Genomic DNA, 27,855 nt, shown 5'->3' with positions numbered 1-27,855 from the left:
TATGTGTTAAAATAATTTAATCTTCCCTGTACATTTCTGTCCACATGAGCCAACAAAAAGCAAAAATTTGTATTTTACAATATTAACCTGTCATGAGACGGTCAAATCAGTTCAGATGACAAAAGTAGAATTTAATCACTAATGAAATGTTTAAAAATATATATATTAAACAAAAGAATGTTTTTTACAAGATAAAAAATAATCTTCCACAATGCAATAAATTGCAGATCACGAAAATTTTAACACTTTTCAATTTCAGTTCAGTGTTTAGTTTCAAAATCTAGAGACAATCAAGTAACAAAAGTGTTGGCAGAATTTCTATCTGTTTTTACGTTTCTCTTTCTTGCTCCGACTAGTTGCTACATTGGTTAAAGATGATGATGAAGGTGCTCTTGCGTGACCCGTCGCCTTAAGATGGTCAAAAAGTTTATTCCGAGATGGAAATTCACTATGGCAGGTGGTACAGCTGAGAAGAACATCGCTCTGAGAAGGAAAAAACAAAACAAAACCACAAATAAACACGGTGTATCTGAGAGTAGTGTTTTGATATTTTCATGTACAGATAAAATATCAAACAATTAGGACAAAAATTTTTCACACACAAAGAACATCTACCAAACAGGCTCAACAGAGGCAGCTGCTCTTGGAACTGAACTCCAATTAACCAATAAACACCATTAACCTTTCATGCCAAGGAACAATCTCACCCTTACGATTTCTCTCCACAGCCCCCAAACCAAAGGTCTTGAGAAACTCAATTAGCATGACCCCATGGTCTAGCTCGTATTCCTTTTTTGCTTGTTTAGGGGCCACATCCGCCAGTGCTCGGGGCTTATCACTCCTGGCTCTGTGCTCAGGGATCACTCAGTATATGGGTACTGAGGATTGAACCCAGTTGGTCGTATGCCAGAAAATGTCCTGCTAGTGTCCACCGTACTATCGCTCTGGCTGCCCATGCTTCGTACTTCAGAGCAGTGGAAAACCAAACCGTGACCGCTCTATCTCGCATGCGGCCCTCGAGGAAGGGACGCCGCAGTGCACGGAGGACAGCGAGCCGAGCTGCAGGGCCTCCCCAGACACAGGCGTCCCGGGAACCAGAGCCGACCTTCAACAAGGCCAGCAAGGCCTCGAGGGTGACGAGGTGAGTGGGACCTACCGCTGCCTGTGGCTCCGCAGGTACTCTGACGGACTTTTTCGCTTCTTTGGCTTTCTTTCCTTTGGGTTTAGGAATACTGGAAAATAAATTAAGGAATTAAGTGTAATAAAATAGTAATAACAAAAACATATCCCTTTTCGTTATCTTCTTGCTCCCAAGAAAATTCCAAAGATGACAGGCACTAGTTAAAGACCAGTTTAATAGCCACATGAGTAATTTTCACATCTCAAATAAATAACTTTACTGAATAGCCTTGGAGATCAAATGAAGTATTACATTTGGCACAAAAAATTAAGAAATATACTTAAAATAGTTAAAAACACAAGCTAAAATACCCCTAAAATATATCTTAATTTTATACTACATATTTTTATTAAAAACAAAAAAGGCAAGGCACTTAATATTCCCTGTAATGTAACAAACTATCTTCACAGACCATCAGTAGTATCCCCAATACACTACGACACTGGTGTGGTTCTTCTCCCCCAAAAGCTTCTTAAACCTGACCCAGTATTCCATAACAAAAGGAGAAAACTAAACACTCTCAAATGCATTATCCAAACAACTGAATTTGCTGGGGGCTGGAGAGGTACAGTGGGTGAGGCACTTCCCTTGCACAGGGCACCCCAGGTTCAACCCCTGGAGCTCTCTGCAGAGCCAGGAGTAAGCGCTGAGCAACACCAGCTGTGGCCCCCAAATCCAAAACAGAAACCTGAATTTGTTCTGCAAGGGCTCCCACTGCCCTGCCCCTCCCCCTTCTCTTTCTGTTTCTGGGCCATCCCCTGCTGTGCACAGGGCCTTCTCCTGCTCTGGCAGAGGATCATTCCTGGCCATGCTTGGGGACCGTCTGGGGAACTGGGAATCTAATCAGGGCAAGCTACATGCAAATCAAGTGCCCACCCCTCCTGTACGAGAGGGGTCTTCCTGGAAGATCCTACCCCCGGCAGGAGAGCACATGACCTGCGTATCTGCGTGTCAGAGACCCACCTTCAACCCCAGGACCCATACGGCCTCCCTCAGCACTGCCAGGAGCAACTCCTGGGCAAAGAGCTGGGAGTAGCTCCCTGCAAAGAAGCTCACGTCCTCTCTTCTGGGGTTGGCCTCCTGGACCCGGAAAGTGCCATCCAATAGAGCCCACCTTTCCCGTACTCCACCTAAACTCCCCAACACCCTCCTTCTAGTCATCTTTTACATAACTTTTAATTTTCCTCACTCATGTGAGGCTTTCCTTCATTGGTGCTGACCAAATTCTTGTACACTCAAAGGGACTAATGAACTGGGCTGGATAATGGTACCTGGAAAGCATGAATATATACAGTCTCGGGGCCAGAGAGGCAGAAGAGTGAGGTAGGGCCTTTGCCTTGCACACAGCTGACACAGGTTCCATCCCCAGTACCTGAGTCTCCTAGGAGTGATCTTTTTTTAAAAAATATATTATTTTTAATGAATCACTGTGAGACACAGTTTCAGACTTACAAACCTGCATGATTACCTTTCGGTCATACAATGTTCAAGTCCCATCCCTCTACCCACGCCCATTCTCCATCAGCAATGTTTCCAGTATCCCTCCCACTGCGCCCCCACCCCCTACCTCTGTAGCAGGCACATTCCCTCTCACTCTCTCTCTCCTTCTGGGTGTTATGGTTTGCAATTCAGGAACTAAGCGGCCATCATGTTTGGTCCATAGTCTACTTTCAGCACGTATCTGCCATGCCGAGCAAGCTCTCCAACCAACATTTACTTAGTGGGCCCTTCTCTATCCCAGCTTTTCATGTGCTTTTCCCTGAGCACAGGAGATCAGCCTGGAGCCGAGGATTGATCATTGAGTGCAGAGCCAGGACTAAGCCCCAAGCACCATTGTGGGTGATCCCCAAACAAAGACAAACACAAACAGATACACAATCTTACCAAAACAATAACATTTATGGGGCAGAGAGAAGTCAGTGGGCTAAGCACAGGCTCGGCACCCAGGGGGCCTGGGCTCAATCTCTGCAGGGTCTCCTGAGCACAGCAGGAAGAGACCGGGGAGCACAGAGCCCAAACAGCCCCCAGCACGGCCAGGTGTGAGGAAGAAAATACAGGAAAAAGAAGACCATGGCATAAAAAGCAGCAGATCAACATGTACAAATTAACAATATACCCTCATAGACATAACCAAGTGCATTTAGGGTATTTTTGTTTGTTTTTGGAGGGCCACACCTGGAGGTGCTCCGGGGGCCATCACCAGCTTGGTTCTCTCCTTGTGGTGCTCAGGAGACTGTCTGTGGTGCCGGGGAATGACCTGGGTCTCCCGCATGCAACCCTGTGCGCCAGTGCGCTGAGCTCTTGGCAGCCCCCAACCCCCCATAACCGTTCTTGAGAATAACAGATTGTCTAAGACCCTTCCTTGGAAGCCACAGGCATATTTGAACAGTTACATTTTGTAACAAAGTGCTCATCAGTGGGCAGCCACTGGTGGTCCTAAGGGAACCCCCAGAATATCTTGTGCCCTGAGGGTACCCTCAAGATATCCCAGTGCCTGAGCACTGAGGAGGGGCTGCTGCAACCCTACCCCGCCCCAGCACTGAGGCAGTCACTGAGGTTTTCTAAATCCCTCCTCACCCAAGTCAAGGAGGAAAGCCCCACTGTCGGTGGCTGCGGCAATGAGAACCCTTTCCCCTCACCCTCGGGAGCTCTCTGACGGCCCATGGGAGAAAACACTTCTCAGTTCAAGAAAGGGGCTGGGCAACTGACAAGCTACTCCAGCCTTACTGTCCAGACAAAAATACTGAATGCCCTGAATAATCGCCATGACCTCTTAGCACCTGTATTGCCAACCAGAATGCATAAAAGGACAGGAGAGAGAGAGCAAGAAGGCAAGTGCCTCCCACAGAGGGAGGCTGGGGGGAGGGGGGGGTTGGGGGGCATTGGTGGTGGGAAATGTACACTGGTGGAGGGATCACTGTACAATGGAAACCCAATTATGAACAGCTTTGTAATGGTCTATCTCACAGATAGCCAATTAAAAAAAATTAAAAAAATAAAAAGTAATGTGGAGTTCATGCCCAGTTTAATCAGCTTAATCAATGGCTATTAAATAACATGACTCTTACATTAAAAAAAAAAATGAAAGGGGCTGGAGTCAGGAGTTTGGGGCCCCATGTGCCCACCAGGCTGTCCCCAAGGGACCTGCCCATGACACACAGTGAATCCCTGCAGCCCAGAAGGTCGGGTCAGCTTTCTGCCCCGTGCCGGTCACTCACTCAGACTCCATCCCTCACTGGGCGCCGGAGCCCTCACTGGCAACACACACAGCCCTCACGGCACTGCCAGGCCCCGGTTCCTCAAAGCTCCCCCAGCCCCAGACTGTGAGTTCCGCTTCCCGCCTCTGAGTGTGGCTCTGTCTTGTGCGTGCCTCAGTTCCCCCACGCCCACCCTGCCCAGTCCCCTCTGTCACTGTCGGGCTAGTGCCAGGGTCTGTCGACTCCCCCGTTCCTGGCTCACCCAAGCCCCGGTTTATGGTTCTAGAATGGCGGGAACCTCCGCTTAGCAACTGTTCAGCTCTTTCTCCAGATGGAGGGCAGCAGTGACGTCTCCTGAGAACCCCCCAAGGGCTGGAGAAGAGCCAGTCAGGAAACCCCAGAGGCTCCAGGCGGCTGGGCAGCCCCACCCCTCGCTACTGACCGGTCTCTGTGAGCGGCCAGCCTGACTGATCCCCAACAGGGAACCAAAATAATCTGTCTCTGGCCACAGGGCTGAGACGCCCCTGAGCATACCATTCTAGCATTCTCTTTGCCACGGACTTCATCTGCACACATACATGTGGTGTGCTTATTATACATGATTGAGCCACAGGCAACATCAACTTCACTTTGTCAGTCATGGAAAGTATTTCACTGCTAGGTAATAGCTTTCCTGTCAACCAATCCTAAGGATCAGAACGCAACATGCAACTCTCACCCACCTTTTAGCTTCAGTCTTTGGGTCATCACAGAGCTCTATCGTGTCCTTAGCACTGATGTTCTCTTGGGGAGGGTCTTCCAATTCTTTGGCACTGTCTTGGTTTAAGTTGGCGTCTTCTGGATCACTCTTTATTCCTTCTCCAGTTCCGTTTTCATTAACATCACCACCAAAATCCTAGGTATTAAAACAGGTGTGCCGTTACAAATCGAACAGTGTAATACCGGTGCTGACAATGATGAGTCCTGTACACTCTGCTAGGAACGGACCTAGCAGATACAATTTTTTTGGTTTGTTTAGTTTGGGGGCCACGGGTGGTGCTGGGGACTGAAATGAATCCCTGTTGGCCATGCACAAGCCTGTAAGCTGTATTACTTCTCTAATCCACAGGAAGACACAGTCCCAGAGAAGATACAATTTTATTGATGTGAATATTCATCACAGAAATAGTAATCTGGGGGAAAATCAGAAAAAGAAATTTTTTTTTTCGGCAAGTAAATGGCTGAACACTGAAGGAAAATTAAAGGACTTAATTTTGGCCCTGGGAGCTGGAGCAACAGTACAGTGGGCAGTCGCATGCAACTGACCAGGGTTCAATCCTTGGCATCATATATGATTCCGAGTCCCACCAGGAATGATTCCTGAGTGCAGAGCCAGGAGGAAGCCCTGAGCACTGCTGGGTGTGGCTCAAAAACAAAACTTAAGTTTCTGGGTCGGGGAAATTGTTGAAAAAAGCAAAGTGCAAGGCTTTGCATCCAGGAGATCTGGGTTTGCTCCCAGTCACAGAACAGGCCCTGAGCACTGAGCTGGGAGTGCCCCGAGCTGGGAGTTGCTGCTAAACACCACTGCTGCTTGAATGCTAAAACACTTCTCCCTAAACACTGCCTCAATTAGAATTATAAGCACAACATATTAGTAAAATCAGAAGAAAGTCTACATACAGAACATCTGAGTGAACTGAACTCAGTATGTTCCCCTCCTCCTGCCTTCCCTGCTGTCTTAATTCAATATTTATAGAGAGAATTCGGGATGACACTGAAGTATTTCTATACTTTCAAAATGATCTGCAACTATTATGTTTACAGTTAGAAAATAATTAGAAATTGTCAAATATCTGCTCTAAATGCAACTCTTATTTTAGGGGGAGGAGTTAACATTTTGAACATTGGCTTCCTGTCCCTCTGTCCTCATTCTTGACACACTCTCTCTCACACACACACACACACACGCACACACTCACACACATAACTCATGCAGCTGCAGTTCACCACGTGTCTCCTAAGAACAAAGGCGCATCCACATCCACAACAACCTCTTCCCACTCCAGGCTGTGAGGCTGATGTCCTCTCACAGTCCCTCGCCACGTTCCAATACTCTTTCCTCGTGACCCCCAGCAGGAGAGACAATCCAGGAACACGGAGGGCATTTAGTCATCATTCCCCTTTACTCTCCTTGATTCCTGTCTTTCATGATGCTGACAGTGCAGTGAGTATTTGGTGCACTGGCCCAGAGTTCGGCTTTGTCTCTTTCCTCTGAGCTCGATTCAGCTGTAGGAATTGTAAAGACACTGCTGGGTCCTTGTCAAAGTGCCATATCAGAGATAAAATGTGTGAGTTTGTTACGTGTTTTAGTGATTAAACTGATCTTCAGGCTGAATCTCTTGCTAGGCTTTCCTACTGCAGTGTACCTTCTTCCTTTCCTAAGTGGTTCTCTGAGTATTAGAACGTTGATTTTTTTTGGGGGTCACACCCGTCGATGCACAGGGGTTACTCCTTGCTCTTGCACTCAGGAATTACTCCTGGCAGTGCTCGGGGGACCATATGGTATGATGGGAATCAAATTCAGGTTGGCCGTGTGCAAGGCAAATGCCCTACCCCCTGTGCTATTGCTCCAGCCCCAAGAACGTTGATTTTTGAGCCACTTATTATTAGACAGGTGGATGAGGAGCAGGGGTTTTTCTAATTCCCTCCATCATCTTCTATAATAAAGCTTTCCTATCTGTCTCCTTTCTCTCATGTTTTTTAGGCACAACATAAATACGTGGCATTTTAAACAAAACCTGCGGTCAAAGGCTGATCACCATTAGTCTCTATGACTCAAACTGTGGCCGACTTCAAGGTACTTCCGATGTAACCTGCCACTTTATGGGCACTTCCTTAGTGTCTGGCAGGAGCTAATACAGCTCATCTTGTGCTCCCCCTATCAAAGTGGAATCAGCCTCTTCTCTACAGGTGAAGCTCTAATTCCTTTCACTAGGGAAGGGATTTGAGACAAAGAGGTCTGGGCCAGGTGCATGAGGTGCCACCTCGCTGCTCCAGACCCTCTCAGTGCACAATCGTGACACACAAACATGCATTTTTCAGTCATGAGCTCGTATCGCCATTTCTTTTATTCCAACCCAACTGCTCCTTTCTTCCCTCAGTCTCTCGTTAATCTGGTTAGCTTCTCGCAAGGGAAGGCCTGACTCACCAGATCATCTCTCTAACCCCTTCCCCTCAATCTCTTATCTGTGGTTCCAATTTTTCATCAAGAAAGAATGCTTCCTGACATGCATATATTCATCTATTCTATCTAATAAAATGTACAAGAAACCACACCACCAAAATATCCATCCATACTAACTAAAATTCAAGGTTTTTTCTTCTTAGGAATAAATCCCATGTTGGGTGTTCAGAATAATGTGTCTGAAAGTTACTTGAATTAATTCTACCTTTTTGCTGGCTAGGGTCATTCTATTTATAATGAACTTTAGTTTTTTGAGAATTCTCAGAAAGTAACCTTTGCTGGATCCTGCAATGACTACTTTTACTATTCAGAAAACTGCCCAATTTAAAATTTCATGATTCTCAGTATTTGATTCCTGTTCTCTAGTCTGACAGTATTGTTTCCATATTGCCTTCCCCTTCAAAGAATGATTAAAGAGGCAAAGAGACAGTACAGTGGTTAACATGCTCACTTCGCCTGTTGCCCACCTGGATTTGCTCCTGGCATTGCATATGGTCCCCACGAGCACTGCCAGGAGTGATTCCTGAACACAGAGCCAGGGGTCAGCCCCGAGCACTGTTGAAGTGAGCCTAAAACCAAACAAGATTGAAAAATAAAACAAACAGAAAAGAGCTTAGAAAATACTAGGAAAGGTACTAGAGAAAAATAGACCTGTACTGGTCTTTCTCACTGATGAAATCAGGAATTACAAATAAGAGAAGACTACAGCTTGGGAGGAAAAAACAATAGGAAGCATTCTCAACAGTGAGGACATACAAATACTTGTTTTTACTGTTGTAATCTAGAGAGTCTATCCCCATGGCTTCAGATAACAGAGGCTTTGGTTTTTAAATATTTTTCTTCACTGAATTTTGTCCTTATTCTAGTCACTCTGACACATGGAAGAAAGAAGGTGTTTTAAAAAAATAACTGTTATAGTCTGTTTGGGAGCAAGATGGTATGAGTCATGTTATAAAAGAACATATAACTCAGTGTGGTAGTTTTATAACTGAGGCCAGAAACTCCACCTCACAATTTTAACAGTAATTGACAAGTCGTGTATCATTTTCAAAACAAGAAACATAAAACTGATCAAGTTTTTAATAAGCACTTATAATAGACTTGGGACAAATAAACCAAATATAAAGTTTCATTTAAAAACGATCCAACTTTACAGGGGCTGGAGCAATAGTATAGTGGGTAAGGGCTCTTGGCCGGCACATGGCCAACCTGAGTTTGATCCCTGGGCATCCCGTTAGGGCGAGAAGCACCGCCGAGAGTCAGCCCTGAGTGTGGAGCCAGGAGGAAACCTGACACTGCAGGGTGTGGCCCAAAAACAAACAAACAAAATAACTGCAAGTTTTAAAATAACTATGTTTGATATTAGTCTATGCTAACACAATTAGATTATATTCAAATGGCACTAAATTTAATTCCTCCTCCTTTACAGTTTTCACATGGGCACATGGATAACTTCATTTTGATGTTTTTTAAGTCCAAAGATAACCATAAGACCATGTTTCATAATATATAAAACAAACCCTTTCATTTAAAAATAACTTGAAAGATTAAATTTGAACCCAGCTGTGAAAAACTTAAATTACTTAAACCATAGAAACATTTTTTTTCTAGAATTAACACCATTACCGCTTACTAACTAAATGTTGCTTTTACATACTTCCACTTAAATATGCCGCTGGCAGAATCGAGTTTACTACACAATGACCAACCCCTGATTGTCATGTCATTTCTGATATTGCTACCTTGTCGAAAAAAAAACCCTGTAATCACATGTAACCAGACTTTTTAAACTATATCACTCAGCTGATTTATACTAGGGGAAATTCACATATAAAACTAAATCACCATGGGGCTGGAGCGATAGCACAGCGGGTAGGGCGTTTGCCTTGCACGCGGCCGACCCGGGTTCAAATCCCAGCATCCCATATGGTCCCCTGAGCACCGCCAGGAGTAATTCCTGAGTGTAGAACCAGGAGTAACCCCTGTGCATCGCTGGGTGTGACCCAAAAAGCAAAAAAAAAAAAAAAAACAAAAAACAAAAAAAAACTAAATCACCATGACAGCAATAAATAAATTAATCGCACGAATCAAAGAGGAGAAATGCACTACAAAAATTATTTCCAACTTCTTTTATTATGTCTTTCAATCAAGATAAGAGTGAAAATTGATTGGATCTCACTGATCCAGATTATGCCCACAACACTATATCTGATATTTAATATTAGTAAAACCTTTCAACATACCTGTGCTAGTGGCTTCTGTTTCTTTTTCTTCTGTTTCTTAGAAAGCCTGAGAATAAACACAAATCAGAATGTCAAATACTTGACTTTGTGAAGGTTTACTGAGCAGACATAAAAAATATTGAAACATGAGTTTTAGAAAAGAAAGTAAATCTTGAGAGAGAGAGAGAGAGAGAGAGAGAGAGAGAGAGAGAGAGAGAGAGAGAGAGAGAGAGAGAGAGAGAGAGAGAGAGAGAGAGAGAGAGAGAGAACACCATTTCTTAGGGGCCAGGGGAGAGAGATCAAAGGCTGCCTGTGTGCCTGGCATGCTGGTGGCCCAGGTCCAATCCCAGGTGCTGCCGCTGGGTCCTACAGTACTAGGCTGAGAGCAGCCCTCAAAACCGGCGGCAGGGAGAGGCCCAGAGCAAGCAAAACAAGAGAGTAACAGGAGAACATCTTGGACATAAACACTCAGCTCGGCAGGGTTCATTTCTAGCACCCCTTAAGGTGCCACCAAGCCCCACCTGGAGTAATTCCTGAGCAGAGTCAGGAGTAAATCCTGAGCACAGCAGGACACAGCCCAGAACAAAACAAAACGAGTGCTGAAATGCAGAGCTTAAATGCAATCGCAAACAATTCAGTTTTTTTTTTCTTTTTGGGTCACACCCAGCGATGCTCAGGGGTTACTCCTGGCCCTGCACTGAGGAATTATTTTTGATGGTGCTCGGGGGACCAGATAGGATGCTGGGAATCAAACCCGGGTCAGCCGTATGCAAGGCAAATGCCCTACCCACTGTACTATCACTCCAGCCCACATTTCGCTTCTTAAACTGTGAGTCTCCATGGGGCTGTGTAAAAATGGTGGGGTTGCCAAAAATTTGTTTCAAAATAAACTTATGATTTGTTATCAATAAATATTTAGCTTTTATACTTAATTTATATACCCAGGGTCATGTAAAAGTTTCTTGAGTTTGGAAAGGGATAGTGAGTGTAAATACTTATGAAACCTAGCTATGAAGTTGTTGGTTTGTTTTTTATTTTTTGGGTTTTTTTTTTTTTTTGGCTTTTTGGGTCCACCCAGCGATGCTCAGGGGTTACTCCTGGCCCTGCACTGAGGAATTATTTTTGATGGTGCTCGGAAGACCAGATGGGATACGGGGAATTGAGCTCAGGTTGGCCGTGTGCAAGGCAAACACCCTTCGCACGGTACTATTGCTCTGGTCCCTCTAGCAACATTTTTAGAAGTACTTTTGTTGTGGTGCATCTTCTATTTCTTCCTCAGAATGGACAGTCAGTGTATTTTCATCTGTTAGAAGTCCTGAAAATTGTTCTTCCTCCTCTTCCAATTGTTGTTTTAACAAGGCAACCATTTCTCGATGCTTCTTTGATTTCTCATGATTCTTCATTCTGAAAGGACAATTATGAAACGAGTAATCAAAAGGACTCTAGGTGCCCAAATATACTCATGTGATAAGCACAACCACACGAATTCAATTTACCCTCTTTACATTACGGGATGTAAGTGCCAATGCTCGTGCACAACAGAGAGAAAAGGAGAACCCTGTCGGGCTTGCAGGTGACAAGTATAATGGAAGTCTGTGACTACCTGTTTGTTTTTTTACTGTATTTTAGGGCCACTCCTTCCTCTGTCCTCTTAACTGTAAACCTTCTCCATAATTTTACAAGTTCTCTATTTTTAAACTTCCGATTGTTAGAATTCAAGCCACCTCCACGGCTTCTTAGACACCATTGCTAAGTGCTTCTACATTTCAGGTCATGCGGGGGCCTTTCAGGGATCACTAGGAAATGACAGGACAAGTCCAAGCGGAAAGGAAGGCTGATCAGAGACAGTGAGCTTCGAAGCGCAAGCAGGTCAGCTTCCTCGCTGCTCCAACAGCCGCCTCGCAACTCCCCGGGAGCCAGCTCTGTGCTCAGCCTGCCCCCGATCGAGTTCAGATGGAGCAACCCCGTAGAGGAGCTGGGAGCAGAGTCCATCACACTGTGGATACAAAGGAAGAAGGGACCCTTCACAGAACACTTTTGACAAGGCTTTGGTCATGCGTCAGTGGAGCTCCGAGGAAGAAAATGCCTGTCACCACCCAGTCCCAACTCTTCTCTGTTCAGATGCCCGTTATCTGAGTTTGGGTTCTACTCCTTCCCACTCAGACCTGCCTTCAGACCAAAGCTCCTTAACGAAATGGACACACCTTGCTATGGAGGACATAAATCGAGGATGAACTGACAAAACTGGAACATGGGGAGGGAGTGAATCAGAGAGAAGTTGTGTTTTCACCAGCCAAACTTCCTCAAGTTGATAACCTTGTGTCAGAAAGTGCTTGAAAGAATAGTGGTGGCAGATCAAAAGAAGGGAGTGGCTGGACAGTAGAGCAGGTAGGGCACTTTATATGGACACGGCAGACACAAATTCGGTGCCTGGCACTCCATGTGGTCTCCTGAGCTCCACCAGGAGCGACCCCTGAGCACAGAACCAGGAGGAAACTCTGGGCACCGCTAAGTGTGGTCCCAACACCACCACCCCTTCATGCTACCTCTGCCTTCCACCCTCCTAAAAAAAAGGGGGGGAACCAGGCTAAAGATTTAAGCATAAGAAGAGCAGTAAGGAACACACACACACACACACACACACACACACACACACACACACGCACGCACACACACGCACATGCACACAAACCCTGTGATGTCCTAATGATAAGGAAAAGACAAATGGGGGGATGAGGGAGGCCCATTTGTCAACAGTGACCAAAGAAAGGTAAACAAGGCCCGCTGCTGGATCTGAAATCACGGTTGGGGGTAGGGAATGTTATGGAGGACATTAATCGAGGATGAACTGACAAAACTGGAACATGGGCAGTGAAGCAAGAGTGAAGCAGAGTTCTCCACAGCCAGACTTCTCAAGCTGATACCCGCACAGTAATTATGTCAGGAAATGGCCTCACTCTTTTAGGGGAACCCACACTCAGTTGTGCCCAGGGTTTACTTCTGGCAGGCTCGGAGGACCCGATGAGGTGCTGGGGATTGAACTGGGTCGGCCGTGTGCAAGGCCCTACCCACTGTACTCTCCAGTCCTAACCGTCCTCATTCCCAAGAGAGAGATACAGGCAGGCCCGTCTGGAGGAAAGGAGCATCAGGACACGGCACCCTCCCAAAGCGTGCCTGCAGGAGAGGGCAAGGAAGGGCCAGGCAACACTGTAGGCAGACACTATATCACTGTCATCCCGCTGCTCATCGATTTACTCGAGCGGGTATCAGTAACGTCTCTATTCGTCCCAGCCCTGAGATCTCAGCAGCCTCTCCTTACTCGTCTTTCCCAATGATTGGAGGCTCTTTCAGGGTCAAGGGAATGAGACCTATCGTTACTGCTTCTGGCATATCGAATACGCCACGGGTAGCCTGCCAGGCTCTGACGTGCGGGCAGGATACTCTCGGTAGCTTGCCGGGCTCTCCGAGAGAACAGGAAGCCACGAGCGCAGCTATTCTGGACTGCAGCTTTTCTGGATGGGGTCACCTCGCCGCCCCTCCTTGCCGGCGGCTTTTCTCTTGCCTGCTGTCGCTTCTGTCTTTCCCTGGGGCTTATACGGTCACTCTGACCACCACACCCCTCCTCTGCTCCTCTGTTTCCCGCTCTCTCTGGCTGACTTCAACTCTTATTTCCCTCCCCCCAGTCTTTTGTTCTGGATATTTTTTGGGGGGGCTACCCCTGACTTCTCCTGTCTCTGTGCTTGGGGATCCCTCCTGGCGGGGCTCAGGGGACTCTCTGGGGTGCTGGGGATGGAGCCCGGGCTCAGCCTCACGCAAGGCAAGCGCCTTAGATGTTTACTCTCTCTCTCTGGCCCCCTTTTCTCCCCTTGAATTGGCGGACTCAGTTCAAATCCCAGCACCTCATCGGGCCGTCCCCAAAAGAGGCTTTCTCCCTCTTCCGAACGCTGTCCTCTCTAGCACTTCTCTCTGCATGAGTCCTCCCCGGGATGCAGTCCACGCTGCACAGGGACGAGAGCCTGGGCGCCCGGGCTGGCTTGGCCAAAACAAGCGACTTTTCTTTCTGGAGAGAGTCTGTACATCCAAAAAGCAGCCCTGACGCAGGGATGCCGGTGTGAACACACACAGTGAGGGCAGGCGGAAGCGCCCTGCTGAGGGACAGAAAGCGCCCAGTGTGCCAAGGAGGGCTGGAGAGCAACTGGACTTTCAAAGTGCGACCCCTGGCCCTCCCTCGGAAGCAAGAGTTCGAAGGGACGGCTCAACTTACGCCTTTTCTGTCCTGAAAGATCTGTCGCAAGCCGGGCAGTAAAGGTCATCGTAGATCTCCGCTTCCTCGGCATCCTCGCTCTCTCCACCTGCAGGGGCCGAGGAGGAGCCTCTGGTTAGAACACCCACCTACAACCCACCAACAAAGAGTGCCTCCTTACGAACAGTCTCAAACTAAAGGTAAATAAAAAGCTAAACATTTTTTTTTTCCCTTTACAAAAAGACAATGTGACAAGATATATTATCAGAATTTGAGTGGTCTATTAAAAAGCAGCAAGCAGGGGCCGAAGAAAGAGCACAGGGGTTAGGGTGCTGGCTTTGCATGCAGCCGACATAGGTTCAGGCCCTGGCAACCCATATGGTTCCAAGTTCCACCAGGAGTTATCCCTGAGGACAGAGTAAAGGGTAAAAACTGAGCACCACTGGTCGTGACCCTCAAAACTAAAAATGCTCATTTAAAAAAAAAAAAAACCAAGTAGCAAGGAATTATAGGGAAGGCTTCCAAATCTGTCAAGATTTATAAAATCTGTCAAGCTCTTTTCACAAATCTGTTTAGAAGAAAATTCAAAACTTATTCTGGCCTGGCATCAGCTAAGTTCAGAAACGCAAATGCCACTTTCCCAGTTCGACTGTGAAGCAGTTTACTCAACCAGGCTTTGTTAAGTCCACCTCTCAGGTAAGATCTCCTCAGACACACTTAGCACTCTGCTGGGCTCTGTAGGGGAAACTTCTCACACCACCCCAGCCGGATCAGGCCGGTCACGTCAGACCCGGACCAGTGTCTTACATGTGATGTTCAACACCAACTTTAAAGATTTCCTCTTTTCCAAAAGTTTGACGCTTTATTACAACAAAATACAAATACCAATATGGTCCACAAAATCCAAACACCTGAAAGGTTCAATTCAGGGCTGGAAAGTGAATACAGCGGGGATGGCGCTTGCCTCAGGCGCGGCAGACCTGAGTCAGATCGCGGGCACCACATATGCGCGGCCAGCACAGCCTGGTGTGGTCTCCCGAAGCACAGGCCAAGGAGGAAACCCTGAGCACAGCCGGTGCGGCCCAACACGACAACAGTGAAATTCCACTCAAAATCTTCACACAACCTAATATTAGAGCTTCTCAAAAACAAACATGCAAATTATCACTTGGGGATTGGTGATGGATAATAAAGGTCACAAGGCATCTCCTCTCCTACATTACGGCCCTCTTTGATTACTCAAGACAGTTGAGCGTGATGTCAAAATCTGGGCCTGAAAACCGCCCCACAATCTTCGGCGCAGCTTTTCAGAACCCTTGTTTCCTCATCGGGAAGCTGGAGATGATCCCAGGGACAGAGCCTCCATTTCAGGGGTCATTGTGTGAAGATCAAGAGGAAGCATGTACGTGAAGACACTAACGAACAGGGAACTTAGAAAACTGGGTCATCCCACAACACCCTAAAGGAGAGAGAGAGTAGAAGGGAATGCGCCTGCCACAGAGGCGGGGGGGGGGGGGGGGGTGAGGGGAGAAGGGGGGATGGGAAGGGAATAGGAGGGATACTGGGATCACTGGTGGTGGAGAATGGGCACTGGTGGAGGGATGGGTACTCGATCATCGTATGACTGAAACGTAAGCATGAAAGTACGTAAGTCTGTAATTGTACCTCACAGTGATCATTAAAAATTTAAAAATTAAAAAAAAAGAGAGAAAATTGGGTCATCTTACATTTCAAAGAACTTTCACACATACAACCTGTGGCTCACTCTAAAACACTTAATTTCCTAAGCACTTTTACTAAATAAAAGCTGGTCATGTATCACTGGGGAAATTCAGCCTGAAAAGCTACGTTCCCAGGTAAGAGAAAGCTGGCAAGCTGTGTTTCAGAGCACTCTACTTTTTCTCTCATGGAACAGTTAGGGGCTGTGGGTAAAATCAGGTTGTCACCAACGCTCAATCCTTACCTCAAGCACTCTGTCACTGGCTTGTGCTCTCAGCACACTGAGAGGCCCTCTCCACAGCTGGAAGTGAGGGAATTACATACACCACAAAGACGCCCCAGCACGAAATCAGCCTTCCTGAAACAAGCTGGTACTGCCTGTGTGTGTGTATGCTGCTGGGAATCAAACCCAGGGTCTCCTATACACAGTACATGTACTCACCACTGAGTCCCGTCAGTCATGTTCATCAACATGCCTACTTGCCAATGAATTTATACATCGAGGCACAAACCATTTCAAACATGGTCAGAAGAGTTTGTTAATCAAACACCAAAATCAGGCTATTTATTAGGCTATTGTTGCAATTTTTTTTAACAATGCATTTTTTTTCACCTTTCTTTTTTAATGGGTGCTAGGAATAGAACCCAGGGTCTTGAACATGCAAAACAAGTACTCTACCACCTAGCTACATCCCTAGCCCCATTATTTCTCACTTTACTATCAGGAGATGCCACATGCATTTCTAAACACATACAAGGGGCCCAAAGAGATGGTAACAGGAGCTAGGGTGCTTGTCTGATTCTGGTCCTCTCCCCGGTACCACACGGTCCCCTGTGCACTGTGGGGTGGCAAGGCAATCCTCAGGACTGCAGGGCCCGAGCAGCACCAACCCTTAGCCCTTGCACTGAACCCACCCCTGGCACCACACCTGTCCTGACCACCACTGGGAGTGAGCACTGAGCAGCAAGCAGCCCCTGAGCACCAATGGGTGTGACCTTACAACAACAAACTGGCAAACATACATGATAAGTGCTGGTGGCCTGTTTGTTTTTGTTTTGGGTCACACCCAGCGATACTTGATACTCCTGGCTCTGTGCTCAGGAATTAGTCCTGGTAGTGCTCAGGACCATATGGGATGCAGGGGATCAAACCCCAGTCGACCGACCGCATGCAAAGCAAATGCCCCACCAGCTGGATTGTGGCTCCAGTCCTCATACACACTAACTGTGGCAACAACAGGCTGGAAATTGGGTGTTCTCTGGGTTTTCACTGCCGCCCCACTCCTGTGCCAGCACCCTCTACGTGGCACCCGTAGGCATTGCGAGAGCATAAGCCCAGGCACAGGCCTGTTTATTTACTAAGGAGTCTTAGAGACCAGGGCAAGTTACCGTCCTGTCCATCTTTGAGCTCCTGTTCCTCCACATTTTCTTCTTCCGATCCATCTCCGAATTCCTTCTCATACCGGGCCTCCATCTCCCTGAGCTCCTTCTCCAAGTCAGCCACCGTCATCCAGCTCTGCTCTTTGTACTGCTCTGCAAGTCTGAACACAGACAGCGGTCTCACGGGAGGGCACAGCTCCGCAGAGGGTTTACATGTTCCCTGGGTTTAAATCCACCCCAAGAGAGCATCTGCGTCCTCACAGCGGTTCAAGCAGCTGGATTCCCTTTAAATCTGGATATCATTGTTCCACTTAGTGGATTACGAAACAGAATTCTTAGTATCTTATCAAAAGTCTTCTGATAATTTTATATCAGAAATGTTTTTACTTGTAAAGTATTTCAAGTAGATTGTCCGTTGTAAAGTGCTATATTCAAACGATGAGGAGTGGTAGCAGAACCAAAAGTTTTCAAGATATGACTACTTAAACAATTCAATCCTCGGAACACAACACTTACAGTAACTTAGAACAGCAAAATTCCAACAGCACTGAAATGAACTACATATCTAACAGTGTACTTGACAAGAGGCAGAACTGACCCTGGGAAGGCAAAGGCATGGGACAATTCCTGCCTGATTTACCAGTTATTGATCCTGGGCTTGTCTGCCTCTCATTTTCTTTAAAAAAAAAAAAATGGTGGGATGGGGCAATAAAAACTAGAACTAACTATGCAGAATTGTTTGAGAAAAGTGCTTAGGACAAGGCCTTGCACAGAGTGAGAATTCAATGAATGTTTGTCATTATTCAATTGTACAAGGGCCTGTGTACAGGATCTCAGAGGCTCTCTGAAGGAAAAGCAGCCAAGTGAAAATATAAAATGTCATAGGAGATGGAAACACACGGTCCAATGCCAGGCTTGAGGCAAAGAAGCCAGGATGGTGACGGAACCCTTCAAGAGGGAACTGTGTGGGCCCTATGCCCCGGCCCCCATCAGACAAGGAGCCAGCCACCCCCCGCACCCGCCCCCACCCGCCTTCCCTACTTGGCCTGCTTCAGCTTCTGCTGCCGCCGCATCTCTTCCGCCTTCCGGGCCTTCTCTGCGTTCTGCTCCTCCACGAGCCTGCGGTGCGCCTGCACGCGCTTATCCCGCTTCCGGATGAAAGCCACCAGCTGACGCACAAGCTCGTTCTTCTCCTTCCTGGCCCGATCTCGGATCTTTTTGTTTTCTTTCTCCATGGCTCGCTTCTCCCAGCGGTTTGAGGCTTGTCGCGTGTCATATTCTTCTTTCCAAGCAAAGTTCTTCTGTGTGCAGAAACTCTGCCAGTAGGCATAGAAAGGATGGACAACCTACGGACAAAACGATGAGGCGAGATTCCTTATTGGGGAAGGCAGCAAGCATTAGTGATGCCAAACATCTTTTTAAGTAACGACGTGATAATCAATCAATGGAGAAGGATATCCCCGTGAAGGTTGACAGAATAAATCCCTCCTCGCAACAAGGTTCATGAGGAAACTGGGCCGCAACCAGCCAACAGGAGGTTGCCAAGCAGGCTTTGAGGAAGGCAGGGTGAGGAAGAGAGCCAGGAAGAGCAGCCAGGCTAGGATCCGCGGGTTTCAGTAGGGAAGGGGCAGGGCACACACAGCACACTCATCTCCAACGAGCACTGCAGCTCCCGTTTACCGTATCATAGTCACTCTGGGAGTCCCCGAAAGAGGGGAAGTCCTCCACGTCCTCTTCCAACACGGATTCCAGCTCCTCCTTTGCAATCATTTCAAATACGTTGCGATATACAGCATAGAAGCCCTAAAAGAAGAAAAACACAAATACTTAAGAGTCTCAGAATTCTGTCACAGAAAGACGTTTTGTGTTTTGATTTGGGGCCACTCTCAGCAGTGCTCGGGAGTTATTCCTCTGTGCTTGAGGGTCACTCCTGGCAGTGCTGGGACTGAACCGTGCTCAGCTCTCTACAAGGCAAGGGGCACAACCTCTGTACTCTCTCTGACCCTCAACCATATCAATGTTAGCACTGGACTTAGCACGGGACTGCAAGTCCATCTACACTGCAGAGGGAGGTTTGTCTATGCTGAGTTTAAGTATGTTCATTTTGGTTCTCAAAATAAACAATGTTTCTGGGGCTGGAGAAATAGTACAGTGGGAAGGGTGCTTTCCTTGCACGTGGTGACCCAGGTTCCATCCCTGGCATCCTAATAGTCCCTGGAGACCGCCAGGAGTGATTCCTAAGTGCAGAGACAGGAGTAAAACCCTGAGCACTGCTGGTGTGCCTCCCCACTCCTCAAAAAAAAAAAAGACAATTGTTTTATCTATTAATACCTATTATGATATAATTTTAAGAACTACCTTGGTATTCAGGAGTCAGCTCTTACCTTCTCGTCATCCCCATAACCAGAGTAGCAGGTCACAGTGAAAAAGTGCAGCAAGTCCAGACTGTCATCCTGGTATTCTCCGTCAAGCCCACCTTTCAGCAGAGCCTCTCTGTGATTATCATACCTGAGCAAACAAAAGGTCAGCACCATCACTCAAGACTCCAAAAGTAAGAGTTCAAGGGACTCAGCCTAGACAACATCACCGTACATCCCAGTGCTCAAGGGAACACTTTAAGGAAACAATGTCAACATGAAAAGATCAAGTAATCTTTCACAGAACTGATTAAAGCTATGGCTGCAACTCCTGTGACATTCTAGGGTCGGGGCCCTGGCACACTGTGCAGCACGAGTCCCCCCGAACAGTGGGGTTCAGTACATCAGAGAACTCCCATGACTCTCCCGGAAAGGCTGCTGGATCTTCACAGCAGAGATACATTTTTAAATAGGACAGACTGGACATGAGCTGGCTCACAGATGACACTTTTGCGAAGTGTGAATTTATTCTAACTTGCGGCAGAATCATACTCTCCCGAAGCTGATGCCAACAGCCTCAGAGCTAATTCTGCATCATTCGTCACTCCGCTGATTTTAAGGAACGTGGTCATACAAACATAACGGGAAACTGAAAGCTCAGGGCTACCCTGGAATCACACGCGAGGCCATCAAGCCAGGATCCAGGCCAGGCGCTCTGTGCTGGACTGGGCTCTGCCCACTGATGGGGCCACCTCCAGCACACAGGTCAGCCACAGGCAGGGACTCTCAATGACAAGTCCCGGCAACCCCTGGGACAGCGTTTCCTACCAACGAGCAGGTGACAGATGTTTCCCGACACACCCAGTCATTTATCCTACTATTGATCAAACCTGCTGGGAGCAGGTGTCCCCAGCAGAACCCTGGGACAGGGCAGGGCCAGGGGATGCTCACCATGCTCTTTCCTGGGGGTCGCTTAACACGTCGTAGGCTGCTTGGATTAATTTGAACTGCTCAGCTGCTTCCGCGGCATTATCCAGATTTTTATCTGTTAAAGACACAGAAATGCAGTCAACGCCCCAATCCAGAACTTTTCCCTCACAAACACATAGGTCTGGGCGGGAGGGAGTGCCCCAGACCAAGGGAGACAGTGAAGAACCCGTGGGGAGCCCAGGGAGGGCCAGGCCATGCTTGCTCTGGTCGCTGTCACACACCGAGACTTGGGCAATCCGGGTTTTAATTTTACCTGGAACAGGGGGAAATGCCTGGTGGTGCTCAGGGCTTACAACTGACAGGGTGAAGTGACCCCCGTGGGGTGCTGGGGGTGGAAAGTGGGTTTCGGTGTGTTCCAGGCAAGCACCTCACCCGCTGTACTCTCTCCCCAGCCCCAATCTGGGATACTGGTTTCCAAAAGAGAGCAATGCAAAACTTACATGCTGAGGATGTGAAAGAGCTCGACTCTACTACGGTGCCCCCCAAAGTTCTGTAAGCCCACACTAGGAGAGGACAGTGTGGAAATGCAATGACAACTGTCTCTGAGGCGCAGGACGAGGTCTGCACTGCCCACACACACCTTCCTGACAGCAACACAGCTCTCAGGACCTTCTGCTCAGCCAACACGAAATAAGCTTTCTCAACTGCCTCAAGCTGCCACCATTTTTTTTAAAAAAAAACTTTTAAAAAACTGACAGAGGTCCTGTAATTCACAGTATCCTTAATGATGGTTTCCTGTATACATAATTTCGACACCACACCCATCACCAGTGTACGCACCTCCTCCGCCAAGGTTCCTGGTACTCCTCCCTTTCGGGGTCCTCCTCCCACCCCTCCCAGCCCCGCCCCTTATCAATTTTGCTAAGACAGTTTAGCACAAAGATTTAGGTATTTTTTAATTTTTTTGAGCCACACTCAAGAGGTACTCAGGGATCACTCCTGGTGGTCTTGGGGGACCCTATGGCGTGCCAGGGACTGAACTTGAGTAACAGCTGTACTCTCACTCTGGCTGTAGGTATCATTTTAGAATCAAGGTCCCTGGGAGCTGCCATCCCTATCACCAGGTGGAATAATACCATGTCAGACACATTTCCCACACCGCGTAGCCCACCCGAAATCAGACAGCAGGCCACCTCCCAGCTGCCTCTCCTTTGAACCAAACACATTTCTCCCGGCGCATCATGAAGCTCTTCATCAAATATGGACAAACAGCCGGCACTGGCCCTCCAGGAGACAGCCACCGAGGCCCTTTCCTAACGTTCTACTTGTAATCACCACAGCTCACTTTATTAGCTTGTAGTAACCCTTCATTAAGTCAGAGCAAATCTGCAGGAGGAAGGGTTGAATGTTTTATTCAGTATTTTCAAATTTTCTGATTATTTTTCAAATCCATGGCCAAAAAGGCAAACAGAAAATTGATATATTTTTTAGATTTCCAATAAAGGAAGCCAGGGAAAGAGCCCAGTGGCTCAGAATAGGTGCCCGACAAGCATGTGGTCATGGGTGGGACTCCTGGTGCCACCCTGAGAGGAATCCTGCGGCTGCCTCTGTGACCCCTGACACCAGAAGTGGTTTCCACAGAGGCAAACAAGCAACTGACATCTGGCAAGCACAGAATGAAAAAAGATGTGTGGGCACCAAGACCATCACCACCGGACGAACACCTGGGCAACCACTGTGGCTACACTCTGAGCAACGTCACTGGAGAGTGTGAGAGCCCCAGTGAGATGTAAGCAAGCACTGCACGGCACACAAACCCAGGGGCACCACATCACACGGGGGGAGGGGGAAATAAGTGCCATCAGTCGAGGGAAGGGCTGGGGAGAGGGAGGAGGACCAGTAAACTTCTGGGAAAATCTAAAATACCACTTAATTCATTCCGAGGAGGCACTGGCACCCTGCCCTTCTCTCCTGCAGCCTCTACCCAAGGCTGGGTGATACTTGCATTTCAGCTCATCCAGCCTCCCATGCCACTACGGAATGACCAACAGACACTCATATATTTTCCTCCATCCACTTTCTTGTCTTAGTTTTTAAAAAGCAGGATGGCTGAGAAAGCCAGCCACTTAAATGCTGCCCCCTAAAACCAAAGATGTCTGTAGATATCACATTCCTCTTCATATCTGAATTTGTTTTTTTTGGGTCACACCCGGCGATGCACAGGGGTCACTCCTGGCTCATGCACTCAGGAATTACTCCTGGCAGTGCTTGGGGGACCATATGGGATGCTGGGACTCGAACCCGGGTTGGCCGAGTGCAAGGCAAACACCCTACCCGCTGTGCTATTGCTCCAGCCCCTTCATATCTTAATTTGAACTGTGCTCTCTATAGTCTCCTTTCCACTCCTCTTTCCCTCCCCAAAGAAGTTTGGAGAAAGCCAAACTTTGGAGTTTTTTTTGTTTTTGGTTTTGGTTTGGTTTTGTTCTGTGAACCATACCCAGAGGTACTCAGGGATCACTCCCCAGCAATGGTCATGACCTACAACACAATCATGAAACCAGAAACGCCCTCGCTGATGAGCAGAAGGCACGTGCACTGTGCGTGGAGTCATCGGGGTTTATAGTGCATCCACACACCAAGTTTTGTGCTTGCCTCTCCATCCACGCATGCTCTCCTGAGCCTTCCCAATCCGTGGTGGTTTTCACCTTCTCCGAGCTGAGCGGATGACGGCCCTCCCGGGGCAGAGCTGATGCCCAGGTGCCTGACCTCTTCCCCACCAGGTGGAAACTAGCCTTCAATGCAGAGCACTTGGCCACCGAGCTGCTTCTCCCTACGACTCCCTCTACCCACTGGGAATCAGGCAGCTGGCTCAGGCTCTTAGCCCCAGGTGCTAGAGCCATCCTGGGTGACTTCCATCTCCCTACCTCCAGTCCAGCCCACTCTAAACCATCCTCCACCGTACCCCCAGAGATGCCGGGTAAAATACAAACCTAGTTCTGGTGCTTCCAGCTCTTCCTAGGCTTCGAGATGCTGCTGGGCTAAGAACCAACTCACCTATCCAGTCTACACTGCTGACCAGGGCTGTGCTCACCTCTTTCCCCTTCCTACATCCCGCCCTAGTACTCCAGCCACCTCCACCTGTTTCCCGTTCTGTAGGTCTGGAATTAAAAGCCCCCTTTTCTGGGAAGCGTATCTACCCCGTCCAGACAGACACCCAGCCCAGGTCAGGGGCCTCTGCTATAAGCATCCTGCACTTGCCCTTGGCTCACCCAACTGGAGCTGCCTGTTTTGACAGAGATCTGTCTTGTCTCTTCACTCGAGTCAAGTGCTTGGGGGAATATTCATCAGATAAATTATTAAGAGTCTGACCTTTACAAGGCATGATCTCACCAGGCAGTACAGTTAACTCTACTGGAAATTATTATCCACTCCTCAATCAAAGAAATAAAGGCAGGTTTTTTTTTTCTTTTTCAACAATGTATCTCCTCAGAGAGTATTTATTCAAACATGTATCTTCAAACTGAAAGATACTAAGAGGCTGCAGGATGGAAGAGCGTTCCATGAAAACATCTACATTTAGTTCCTAACAGGTTTGGTTTCAAAATAGTTAACTGATATTTTACTAACACTAGGATATTTCTTCCTTGCACCGATTTCCTATTAATCACAGTATCTGGTCCTGCATCCTTTGCGACACCTACTGACCTGGGCCTCGGCCTCGTCCCCACCCAGGCCTGTGTTCTCACCGCATAAGAACCCCACCTGACTTCCGTCTCCACCCACTGCAGTCCATCCTGCTGCCTTCACAGTGCCTCACCTTCCCGAGACATCTTAATAGGATTAGTTTCTGCTCTCCACTATTGGAAAGGCAAATATCGCAGTCCTCTGCCTAACATTCAAGGCCCTTTCACGAGTTCATCTCAAACTACTGCTCAAAAACATGTCAACTTGAGTCCTCAAAACTACATATATTTGGTCATAAGAATTAATTCTCTGCCTCACCCTTTTCCACTCGGAGTCACTAACTTCCCTATTTTCTTCCCCCCCCCATCCCTCACCCTAACACTATTTTCAAAGGGCAAGTCCTACTGTAATGAAATGAGTCCACACTATTTTGGGATTTATTAATTTTGGATATGCCTATCACTCTCACTTTCTGTTGTGATGATTATTTAGCTCTTCCCTTCCAATATCTTTACCCCAAAAGCTAGAGTTCCTTTGTTGATAAGCACTGTAACCAAAATCACAGCCTTAAAGGCTTCCTTTATTTCTTATTCCAGCAACTAGAGACAGTACTTCTGATCTGGGTCTCATCCATTCCTACAGTTCTTCTCCCAGTCCCTATTTCAGACCCTTCTAAGTACACACTTTGCCCTCGCTGTGGCCCGGACTAGCTCTGGACGAAAAGACCACACTTTGATGCGTTCCCTGACACTCTGGGCACTTACAGATGCAACAAAAGTTCAGGCTTCCCTGCCCAGGGGAAGCAGAAGCAGCTTAGCTGACCCTCAGGACTCCTGGGGCATTTATTAGTTGTCCTATTCATCCAATTACCAATTATAGATGTAGTGCTTTTGATTTTATTTTTGGAGGACACCCGACAGTGCTTAGGGGCTAGTACTGGGTGTCAATCTTGACTGGGTGCCTCCATCTGTATTCTGAGCTCTTGGTTTGACCCTGACCCTGAAGCTATTTTGTTTCTATCTATATTTAGATTTCCCTGTGTATAAGGCACATTTCCCCGCCCCCCCCCCCCACCGGACTCAAAGTCCTTTTCAGTACGAAAACCTACACTCTAGCCGCGTGCCAACATCTGGGTATACAGCAAACCCTAACAACAAGTCTACCGAATCGTGCCACCACGCGAAAGGCTCAATGACTTAAGTTTCCAAGTGCGGAAGATGGGATGACTCCGTAAGAGTCACTGACGCCTGGGCTACAACCAAAATCCACCATTCAAAAAGAAAGCATCTGTCTGAGTAAACAGGAACTTCGCGAGCAAAGACACCCAATAAAAAAACGTGCGTGCAAGCGCGCTCGCTGGGGACCGGGCCCAGGACCTCATGCACTTTTGCAAAGCTACCACCGAGTGGCAGGCCGGACGCCCCCTACTTAGACTCGAACTCAGCAGAATCCTCGGAAATGAAGTGAAGCGCGGGGTCCACACAGCCTGCTTAAAAAATATATACATATATACGGGTGGGGGTGGTGGCGGTGGCAGTGGTGACAACAGCAATTTAAAAAGGAGGTTTTCCCGGCTCCTTTGTTCTCGGTTTCAATAAGCCAGGGACCCCTCCTCACACTCGAGTTGCCGAGCCTTGAACCGGGGGCTGGAGTTCAGGACAGCTCCGGGGGGGCCGGCAGGGCGGCACCCCAGGAGGAGGCACGGCAGCGGACCGGCGCGAGCGGCCGGGACTGGGAGGAGCAGGTGGAGCGGCCGGGACGCGGTGTTCCCGCAGCAAGTGGTGACGCGGGGGTCCGGGCGCGGGGCAAAGAGTGTGACCACCGGGGTCCCGGCGAGCGTGCGGGGGGCGTGCGGGGGGCCCCGGGGCGTGGACGGGGCGCGAGCGCCCGCGCAGCTTCCCCGGCGAGCCGAGTTCGGGGCGCGGCGGCGGCGGCGGGGCCCGGGTGGCCAAGTTACTCCCGGGAGGTGGCGGGGGCTGGGGGGGCGCGCCGGGCAGGGGCGGCGGGCGGCGGGGGAGCCGCGGCCGTGGCGCAGGGTTTACCCGGGTGCCATTTCAGGGCCAGCTTCCGATAGGCCTTCTTGAGCTCCTCCTCGCTGGCGTCCCGCCGCACCCCCAGCGCCTCGTAGTGACACTTCATCGCCGGGACGGTCACCTGGCCGGGGTCCCGGGAGGGGTCGGGACGCGGGCCGGGGACGGCGCCCGGCTTCGGGCCGAAGTGGCGGCGGCGGCGGCGCTGGTACTCCTCGGCGGCGGGAGCCGGGCGCCCGCACCGGGCCAGCCAGCGAGCGCGGCGGCGGCGGCGGCGGCGGCGCGGGGCGGCGGCGGCGCGCAGCGGCGAGTGGCGGCGCGGGCTGCGGCACGCGGGAGCGCGGAGGGGGCGGCGCCGACGGCCGCGGCTCCGCATGGGCGGGGATAGGGCTCAGTTCCGGAAAAAGCCGCGCGGTTGGGAGGGGCCTCGGCGGCGGAGGCGGGGTCTCGACGGCTTGGGAGGCGGGGCCTCGGCGGATTGGGAGGCGGGTCTTCGGCGACTTGGGAGGCGGAGCTTCAGCTGCTTGGAAGGAGGGGCCTCGGTTGCTGGAAAGAGTGTTCCGCGGCTTGGGAGGCGGAGCCTCGGCTGATTGGGAGGCGGGGCCTCAGAGTCTTGGAAGGCGGGGCTCGGCGGCTTGGAAGGCGGGGTTTGGCTGCTTGGGAGGCGGGGCCTCGGAGGCTTGGGGGACGGGGCGGGGGACAGAGGTGGGGATGCCTTAGGGAGGGAGGCGGGGTCGGGGCGGATGGGAGGCGGGGCCACGGCGAGAGTCATTGTGAGGGACGCAGAGGGTGTGTCAGCGTCCTTGACACCTACCGGGCAGCAATCCCCAGGGGTCAACACTCGTGGCTCTGCGCTCTGGGATCACTCCTGGATGCGCTGGGGATTCTGGACGCGTTGTTGTTTTCTAGTAATTTCTCAAATGATCCCCAGGTTTACGGGGATGAGGCAACTCAGGCTCCAAGTATTCAAGTGGTTTCGTCCAGCCTCCCCAAACTTTCCACAGCGAGGTTTAGTTGGACTGAACAAGCAGGTCTTTATACTTGTCAGTTCTCTTCAGTTGCCAACTCAATGTGATCTCCAACAGTTCTCATCTTGATCAATATACATAATAAATGAAATTACACTGAAACCATTTGGGGGGGAATCACATTTAAAAGCAGCATTCTAATTTTTTTTACCACCAATATGAAAGAAAATGTTTATCTAATTCTGATTATCCATTCACTTTGGGGGGGCACATTCGGCTATTATCAGGGGTTACTCCTGGCTCAGTGCTCAGGGAGCAGTCCTGGCAGTGCCAGAGGGAACTGGGCTGGCCGCATGCAAGGCAAGCGCCGTACCTGCTAGGCTATGGCTCTGCGGCATTCACCAAACTTGAATCTTAATTTCCTGGCTTCCAATACTGCATTTCCAATATTGGGCTGAGAAAATAGACAAGGGCCACATGCATATTGTAGGAGGTAGAGCACTTGCCCTGCATGCCCGCACCACGTGGAGTGATGCTAGTGCAAAACCAAGAGAAAACGATGAATACAGCTGGGAGTGGACAAAACTCAAAAAACTCAAAAACAAGCTATTGGGTTGTTCTAATATCCATAGGCACTTGATAATATTATCAAGGGAGTTGTTATATTAATAATAATATTATTAGAGAATTGACTCTATTGCCAACAAACGTCTATTGTGCCG

At 48.8% G+C, this 27,855-nt stretch overlaps 1 protein-coding gene across 1 annotated transcript; it reads right to left on the bottom strand.

The window, feature by feature from the left end:
- On the bottom strand, positions 1 to 26,450 carry DNAJC21 (DnaJ heat shock protein family (Hsp40) member C21). The gene is made up of 12 exons (XM_055123206.1): positions 26,178 to 26,450; positions 20,473 to 20,566; positions 19,549 to 19,672; positions 18,845 to 18,967; positions 18,206 to 18,510; positions 17,174 to 17,325; positions 14,087 to 14,174; positions 11,068 to 11,226; positions 9,844 to 9,889; positions 5,100 to 5,272; positions 1,157 to 1,232; positions 1 to 483 (listed from the first exon to the last, which is right to left on the bottom strand). The coding sequence occupies exons 1-12, from the start codon at positions 26,272 to 26,274 to the stop codon at positions 319 to 321; spliced, it is 1,602 nt and encodes a 533-aa protein (XP_054979181.1). The 5' UTR covers positions 26,275 to 26,450; the 3' UTR covers positions 1 to 318.
- Between the last annotated feature and the right edge of the window lie 1,405 nt (positions 26,451 to 27,855).

This window comes from Sorex araneus, chromosome 1, assembly GCF_027595985.1.
Source record: "Sorex araneus isolate mSorAra2 chromosome 1, mSorAra2.pri, whole genome shotgun sequence".
NCBI lineage: Eukaryota > Metazoa > Chordata > Mammalia > Eulipotyphla > Soricidae > Sorex > Sorex araneus.
Note: the sequence above shows the minus strand (reverse complement) of the source record. Positions and strands in the feature narration are given on the sequence as shown.

Coding starts and splice junctions, on each gene's coding strand:
- DNAJC21 (XM_055123206.1), bottom strand. CDS start 26,274: ATGAAGTGTCACTACGAGGCGCTGGGGGTGCGGCGGGACGCCAGCGAG. Junction 14,175..17,173: donor GCTCAAAGATGGACAGGACG/GTAACTTGCCCT, acceptor CGGCCCCTGCAG/GTGGAGAGAGCGAGGATGCC. Junction 1,233..5,099: donor CCAAAGACTGAAGCTAAAAG/GTGGGTGAGAGT, acceptor TTTATTTTCCAG/TATTCCTAAACCCAAAGGAA.